This window comes from Notothenia coriiceps, unplaced genomic scaffold, assembly GCF_000735185.1.
Source record: "Notothenia coriiceps isolate Sejong01 unplaced genomic scaffold, NC01 NC01_scaffold00004483, whole genome shotgun sequence".
Taxonomy (NCBI): domain Eukaryota; kingdom Metazoa; phylum Chordata; class Actinopteri; order Perciformes; family Nototheniidae; genus Notothenia; species Notothenia coriiceps.
The window spans coordinates 411319-420423 of NW_011337184.1; the positions used below are offsets into that span (position 1 = coordinate 411319).

Consider the following 9105-nt stretch of genomic DNA (forward strand, 5'->3'; position numbering starts at 1 on the left):
TGTGGGGGGGGGCGGGTCGTAGTGCGTACGACGTACGGGAGGAAAGAATGAGGTTCCCACTGGGGACACCCTACTCGCGATGGACAACAGTATCTCCGAAGATATTATCTTCCACATTCGTTGTCTCGGAATTCCTTGTTGCCCGGTTCCATATAAACGTAATTATTGTTCCTGAGTAGACATTCACATCGTTATTTATGTTTCGAAGAGGTGGTAGAACAATATAGGGAGACATGTCGCTTCTGAAAAGGATGTTAGTGTAGGTAGTTTTCACATCTGTCGAAGGACATAATAAACAGTACCACATTTGAAGGGGTAGACCAGAAACACTAAGACATAGGATATAGAATTTAATGACTAAAGAACAACTGATAGTAGTGGAGACCCAAAACACACACCAGGGTTCTACCCTTCAATTACTTTTCTCTGCTACTTCTTTCGCTGGCCATCGTATTTGCACTCTGTCGTCTTTTCCCTTCGTACATTTCCGCTTCTTCTGTCTTCACTCTCTAATCAACTGGTTTAAGTTCCGACTAGGTTCTTCAACTTTCTCCGTCTATTTAGAAAAGACTCCAAGACCCAGACACCTCCTAACGCTGCTCGTGAAGATCTCTTATTGCTGACTCCAACGCTCGAATCTGCTCCTAGTCATTTCCGCCGTAGAAGACGCAGACTCTCGGTCCTCGCTCGGTTCGACTAACCTTTTGTCACTTTAGAGTACAACTTCGTCTCCATTCTGCCCGTGCACTGGCCTAACGCTCAGCTGTACAAGAGATCATGAATCGTTCTTTGGCTCCCGAGCTAGCGCTGGGATATGTCGCTTCCACTACTCGTAGTGCTACTCGTTGACCCTATAACTACCTTCTGACTCCCACAGAGACTGCACACATGTCTTCAAGTCTCTTATTTCAGAAACTCACCATACGACCTCTGTAGAGGAATACAAATTCGTACGAAGTACACTCCCCTGCTATCCAACACTTCGCTGATACATGATAAGTGGAAGGGCTTGTACAACTTAAACACTTTGTACAATAAACATAATAAGCTAACTACAACAATAATACCTACCAGAATTTACACTACTCTCATATAGCCCCAACATCTCCTATCGATAATGTACTGCCTCCAGAAATATCACCAGGATATCACATGTAACAGAAACCCCCACATAACCACTCCCCGATTTATCATCATCATCTCTCAATAACTACCTTCTGACTAATTACTCTACTGTATAACGTATTAAACCAATCAACTACAATGAAGCTCCCCCCAGCCTCTATGACTAACTAGTAGAGAGAACAGACATGTTTGTAAGTCTCTTTTAACTCGCTCATCTCAACTGAACTCTTTTCAAAACCCCAGTTTCTCAACACCGCCACTCCTATTATCTACGCACAAAGTTTTCCAATAGTACTCTTTAGACACTTGTTCATTACTCTCAGATAAAATAAACGACACGTATGCGACCACTTCAAGCGGACTCGTCCAGATATAATGCATCCACTCGCGATATACACATCGCTGGGAGATGATCAGATCACCCATCGGTTGGTGGTGGTGACAATATACGGTATCGGATAATAACGTTACCCTATTACTTATACTTGTTACTGCTCGATCACTTAGTACTACTCTGCACACACCCCACAGCACGTGACATGTCTGGGTCCTGAGACGAAATATAAATCCACTCATTCAGTACCACACCCCAACTCTGATGCTTGGTCGGTAACCGTAACGATGTCACCATCCAAGTAAGCGCTTGTAACTATCAAAACAAATCCTGAACCTGCTCTCAAACTGTCTTGATCGATACAGTGTCCTCGCACACTCCTCCATTACGTCTAGTTAGAGGGGACATACCCTTTGAAACGCCCGTCGCATATACACTCACGCTACCATACTAAGTCCTATGGAGTAGTGTCGCTAATGAAGGTCCACACAGATCCAACTGACGCCCATAGCTCCCTCGACCTCGAACTTTTCTGGCCAAAAGACGAAGTGTGGCGTCACTCTTCGTCGGAAAATCGAGGCCTTGTCACCCGCGTCCGTTCAAAGTTCGTGAGTATTTTCTTACAACACAGTGCAAGTTCCTCATCCCCACACACGCTGTCCTTCCCTTTTGATCGTTTATGGCGTATCGCAAGCAGACGAAATGGTATGCAGCTCCGCCCCCGTCCCGCCCTAGTTGAGGACTGTTGTTGTTTTTCGGGTGTAAAAATAGTCAACATGTGTTGCTACCTCTCTTGATATATATTAAACTCTTACAGTCCTTCTGAGATGATCTTTTCTCCTGGTCTGCTGCATCACGGAATCCGCTCCTCTTCAACTGATACCGACTAATCATGATAAATCCACCTTAGCCAAAGACTTCTTCATGCCTCCCTTCGACCTCGTGTAGACCGGTAACAACACGCAGCCACAGTCGACAACTCCCACTCCTCCTACTCACCAAAAGGCGCACATGAACGACCCAATACTCCCGATCATCAACCTTCCGCTCATGCACGCGCTCCTTTGCCAACCAGCATGACTCAGTAACTGCCGCTTCCCCTGACACTCCTACTGCGTTATTTACATCTTCCGCGCAAATTTTCAATTAACACCTCTTACCTTTACTCGTCACACTTACACTCCCTTCACCCTCTCATCAGCAAATCTGGCCGGCCTGAGACAATCCCCCACACACTCCCATATCGTCCCCACACTTTTAATCACGTCGGGTCCTCGAATTCCATATAAACTACGGTCCGACTCCTTCCTCACGCACAACAGACTTCGGTACTTTTTCATACCTCTGACGAGACGTGCCTATTCATGCGTACTACCTCCTACCCACTACACACATTATCCCAAAAGTTTTCAGAAAACTACCTTTCTACTTACTCTACACTTTACACTCACCCCGTCTCACAGTGATTGCAGGTCGGGGGGGCTGGAGGAAGATACAGTATTTGTAAGAAAGGTAGTGGAGTTAAAGGTGAGAGAAAGGAGGGAAATATAATCAATAGCAAACGTTGTGAGTGTGTACATTTGTAAAGGAACTCACCACGTTGCTGTAACGATATAAACATGGTGGTATAATGAATAAGTAATGTCCTGATTAGGCGAAATGAAGCCTGCCAATAAAAACAGTCTTTCAAATTGTTGGTTGGTTACAGAGGTTGCGCTAGACATTTTCGCTGCCCGTAATTTTTGACGGACAGGGTCGTAACATTTCCTTCAAAATCCAGTATTACCCGTCTGCCTTTACACAACTCTGACGGGGGGGGATGGTGGAGAGAGAGCACGCTCGTGAACTGTCAACGGGGTCGTGGGGGGGGGCACGCTCGTGAACTGTTAGCGCCGTGTTACGCATGCCCACTGTTTAAAGCCAAAACTCACAGACATTTCAATGATTTGTACGACAAAGTTAGGTTTGGAAACGGTATCATTTCCTTTTTGGAGGGCATGCATAACACGGCATAACACCGGAGCCTCGCTGCGGGGAAACTTTGCCGCTGTTCTAAATGTGTTCTAATCTGTCAAAATGAAGGACTGCTTTCAGAGACGGAAAATATTCGGTTAACGCGAACACTGGTTGGTTATTTCCAGATTTTGTTTGAAATCTGAGTTTTGCATACTATATACAGTATATATATATATATACTATATAATCAAACCTTTGAGAGTCACTTCTCTTAAACACACATACAAGTAAATCCATACACTTTGTTAGATCACTGTATTGCATTTGTGTTCAGCAGATCACTTCCAAGATGTTGTTAACATCTATTAGTGAAGACTTAGATGCATTCTAGCAAGTCATAATGTAGCCATGAGCCACAACATTCAAACAAACAGAAACACACAGACACACAAACCACAACTTCATTAAGAGAAGCACATGAACTCAATACACACTGCACTGTCCTTGTGTCCTCAGTCATGAAGTCCAAAATCAATACCTTCACATCCCATTGCACTCCTCTTTCACCTGGAGACAGACCTTTTAATTACACAGGCTGATAGAGACCGCCACAGCTCACATAAGCACACACACGGTTATACCTCCTTTACACTACGTGGTTTGGCTCGCCTTGACTCAATATAAAGTTGGTACTTTTTTCATTTTTTACTCTGGATAGTACCCCGTCAGTGTAGTCAAGTACGGAGCTGATTGCCATGGCACTATCGCTGTTACATCATCTTTACCGTTACACTACATTATCCACTATTGAAGGTAACTTGGCTACTTACTTAACTACTTAAACATTTTGCTGGTGTATGAAGTGTATGAAGAGAACTGGACACAGCTTTGGAGGCGGGGCTCCAATTATTCCTATGAAAGGGAACTATAATAAGAGCTATTTAAGAAGTTAAACGGGGGGTCTTGTTAGCTAAAAAAAAAAGTATCTGCTGATTAACAGACATACCTTTTCCAATGTAAGTAAATGGGTAAACTTTGTTTGGGCCAACCGACATATAGGTTGTAGTACCACTTCAAAAATGTCTCAAACTGCCAGCTCACTTCCTCTGGGCTTTTGTGTTGTGCTTGTGACAAAAAAAAAAACCGAGCAATTCTATTGAGAAGAGCCATAATGTACCATAAAGAGGAAAGTCTGCATTTGATGATCCCATTAATAGTAATTTGCATTTGCATTGCGTGATGCAGGTCTAAGGCGTATGATACCACACTCCTCATTACTCTCTCTGGGAGGAGCCGTCATGTCATCAGCATGTGGTGTACAATTGATGAATGATCCAAATAATACCAACTCTATATCATAGATGAGAATGGAATTAATCTTTTTGCATTTAGATTGCGTGGAAAGAGACTGGAATAGAGGAGGGTTAGTCTAGAACATTGCAGCATAGCCCGAGGGAAAGCAGCAGCAAAGACCGCAGATTCCTTGAGCTCCGCGAAATGAAGCCATTTAGAGGGGGGGGGATATGGGGTGGGAGGAGATGGATGGAAGGATTAGAGGGATAGCTCGTCAGGAATTCAGAACACGCATTCTCCCGTACGAGACTCCCACAAGGTGCCCTTCACGCATGCACACAGTTGAGCATGTTAGCCCACACACATGCTAACACGAGTCATGTGTACACGTGTTACTATATTTGTGAGAGAAAAGCTGCCCCATTTCTCAGACTTCCCTCTCAGCGGACTTTGGCTTTCATCTATCGCACCATTAGTTTATCTAGCACAGGTCATAAAAAATGCAGCTAAAAGACATGTTAGACGACAGATGAGTCCCAACATGTTATGACAAAAACTAAATGACCTTTGTTAACGGACAGACTTCTTGGTGAATGTATTCCCCTTCCTACAGGCTGTCTGTGTGGAAGAGACACAGTACATTACATCAAAGCAATCCCTCTCTCCTCACACCCTGCACCTCAGTGTTTTTAGTGAAGCTGTTTAATTCGGCTCTCTCTCAACATGTGACCGGGTTTTCAATGCTATAAGAAACACATCAAACAACACAAGAAATAATAGAAACTGATTGAAACTGATGGCTACTTTCTCTCCCTCCGTCCCTCTCTCTCATTGTCTCTCAGATAACAGTTTTCCGGATGGGGTCGGAGGGCCATCAGGACATTGACCTTGCCATCCTCACTGCATTACTCAAAGGTGGGTGTGTGTATCTATGTGTGTGTGCTGGAGCATGAATGCACAGTAAGTGGCTTCCACCTTTACACACTCGCTCTCCAGGGACGTTGTATTGACGTTTCTGTACATTAAAGGAGGATGATATCATTCCGGAAAACAATCCTCTCACTCTCCCAGTTTCGATTTATTTTCCATGCATACAAGAATGTTTTCAATACGGCAGTTCATAGCTCCGGGATAAATTGTAACATCTGTGCTTATTTTGCTCTCTTTTAGAGCTCCATTAAGCGATTTCTGATCACCGTAGGGCAGGAACACTCCAAAGCCAACCTGCTTTGGGTTTTGATGTTATAAACAGTTGCTTTCTTACAGTTTTAGTAGAAAAAGAGTCATGGAAATTGGGTCCTCTTATCACTGCTTGCCCAGTATAAGTCCAGTATTAACTTGCTTGGTCCACTAACTCCTAGCTCTTGTTGCCTTAAATATACTGGCACATAACCACCCGTCCACTTCAAACGTTGGTGCTTTTTGGCGGGTTTTAGCTACATAATTACTTTACAGCCATCCTCTCATCCAGCTCTTGACTAGAGAGTGTGTCATATGTTCTGTATTTCACCAAATATCGAACCAATACTTCAGATGTGAGGACATTCTCGTAGCCTACAGTGAGTTCAGTGTCCTACTTTATATGCTAATGAACCCCTGATATCCCAACAACACCTGCATAATAATGAATTAGAATGAACACAGCTGCTCATTAACCGTGTGGCCGGAGAAGTAATTACAGAAAGACACTTACAGTCACCAATGAATCTAATTTAAAGTTGGTGTTTCAATTGAATATATCAAATTGATTCCCCTTGAGGTTAAAAGTCACTTTTGAGAGGGACATGTGACGTACATTACTGTACACTTCTTCAGCTTGTGTGACTCTAATGCTTACAGTTGGTCAGCATCACAATGTGTGTGCTTAGTATTTCTACACACAGAATGCAGGTTACGTTATACAACCATCAGGGGAGCCTTTCAATAGTCGCAGAAAAGCAGGCAGAGATTTAAAGGCTCAGATTGATATTGGTTTTCCCAGCCGTAATTCACACTGCACCACATAGAATAATCAATCCAACATTTCAAAAACAGCGCACACCTAAAGCATGACGTGACATAAATACAAATATACAGCTACAAGAAACAGCAATACAAAAAAATGCATTTACCAATAGGCGAGGAATTGGACCATATTAAGTTATACAATTGAAAACTCCTAAGTGCGTACATAGCAAATAAACTCAACCACTTCATCCTCTACACACACACACACACACACACACACACACACACACACACACACACACACACACACACACACACACACACACACACACACACACACACACACACACACACACACACACACAAGCGCACACACAGAATCCATATTCAATACTTTCGATTGGTTTTTCAATAGCTTGTATGGATTCATGAAAAATGCCGCTAACACCGCCCACTTGCATGCTTGCTCTGCCTCAAACACACACCTTAACATGTGAGTGAACACACACTCAGGCACATACATGGGATTGACTCTGTCAGAAATCATTCGTAAGAGGAACATGTCCTTCCATAGATACTAGACAAGTGGGTTTGGAGAGGGAGAATGTGACAGAGAAACCTGTTCTACATAATGAATGTGTTGCAGTCTAGATGAAGGATTTCTGTTGTCTACCCATCGCTTCCTGGTGTTCGTCTCTGTCTCAGGATATTGCTCTCTTGCCCCATTACTTTCCCGATGTATACATGTGTCACTGTTTTCTGTCAACTCTAACTGATGCTGCATTTTTCATTTCTGTTCACTATTTTAAACTCGTTTCTATTCATTTCACATTGTGGTAGGAATGTGAATGAGGGATTTCAAATGAAAGAAAGACAGGAGAAAATAGGAAAAAGCAAATGAAAGGAAGGAAATGTAGGAGTGAAAGGATGAGAGGCCAACACTCACAAAAAGGTGCAAAATGATTGCTTTATGGTAAACAGTCTGAGGGTCATTTTACATTCAAGTCTCATTCTGCGGCTGAGTGAAAAGAGACGCGTTAAGGCTTTTAGTGTAAACTAAAATCAGTCATATCCTGACCGAGAGCTTTTTAAAACACTGGATTAGACTCCTTCGCTGAAGAACTAAGCTTCTGCCTGAAGCTCAACAAGGCGCAGCACAGTCAGGAAAACACATCGAGGGGAGAACAGAGCAAGAAAAAGAAAAGGATAGAAGTCTAGGAGCCGGCCTGCGGAACAGAGATTCAGAGAAGTGAGACCATAGACTGGGAATCTGCTGCTAAAGACACATGGTGTAACAGAGGGGAGTTTAGAGTAATTGATGGTCTCCCTCTGAAGTAGTCAAATCTTGAAGATTTGCTCCATGAAGTCAGTTTGCTGCAGCTCCCTGCAGGCAGGCTGAGTGAAAGCACGGGCCTTTGATAAAGCAGACCAGCCTGCCCTTTAATATACACATATCTCCACTAAAGCTCTTATTAGCAGGCTCTGCGTGTTATTAGCCGGCTCCTTCTGAACTCACACCATTAAGCTCCTAAGGCTGCCCAGGCCTTTAAGACAGAGTGAGCATGTGGAATCAGAAGTGAGGAGACTTCTGTGCTTATTAAAATGTACCCAGTCTTTCATACGCATAAAATACAGGGTTCTTACGGTCATTAAAAACCTGGAAAAGTCATGGAAATTCAAAATGCTAATTCCAGTGGAATTAGCATTTTGAATTTCCATGACTTTTCCAGGTTTTTAATGACCGTAAGAACCCTGTATTTTATGCGTATGAAAGACTGGGTACATTTTAATAANACATAAAGAATATGAAGAAAACCGATTATGGAATATCTTTTATAACATCAGGTGTGCCGCGTGAATAGCACATCTTGTCAATGCAAACAGACCGTTATAGCAACGTTATAATTCATGTTAAACCTGAGATTCGACTAGAGAATGAGATCTCGGCATTGCACAAACAAACAAATCTCATCTTTAAAATCAACATTTGCCTTCACTGGCGAGAGAAAACAAATCCCATCACAGTTCATTTGTGGGACTTACCTTTCTAGTATTGAACAAACAATGAAAAATACATAAAATATGAAGAAAAACGATTATGCAGTCTAATTTATAACACCCGCCATCACGGGCCACGGACTCACTTTTAAAATACAATTTACATTTTTTTTTTTTTTTTGATTTTACCGGTATGCATCCCTAGTTGTGCCTAAAACAAATCAAATAGTAGGCTTACTAGCTTCTACACGCTAAAGCAACTAACATCTCTCACCAGCAAAACACCTCGTCAGTTAAATGCCATTTTAAGTTTCATTACTATACCATACAGTATAGTATTTATTATCATTATAGTATTACTATTTCGACGATTAGATAAAATATAAATTATATTTGATGCAACTTTAGTTACATTTCCATGACTTTTCCAAAACTTTGGGAAAAATATTGTT

General features: G+C 42.4%; 1 protein-coding gene across 1 annotated transcript in view; it reads left to right on the forward strand.

Annotated features, from left to right (window-relative positions):
• The first annotated feature begins 1935 nt into the window (after positions 1–1935).
• Positions 1936–9105, forward strand: part of LOC104942324 (transient receptor potential cation channel subfamily M member 3-like) — a 48891-nt gene continuing 41721 nt past the window's right edge. The window contains exons 1-2 of the mRNA XM_010767528.1: positions 1936–2067; positions 5551–5623. Of these exons, the coding sequence (XP_010765830.1) occupies positions 1936–2067; positions 5551–5623 (205 nt within the window). The remainder of the gene's footprint in view (positions 2068–5550; positions 5624–9105) is intronic.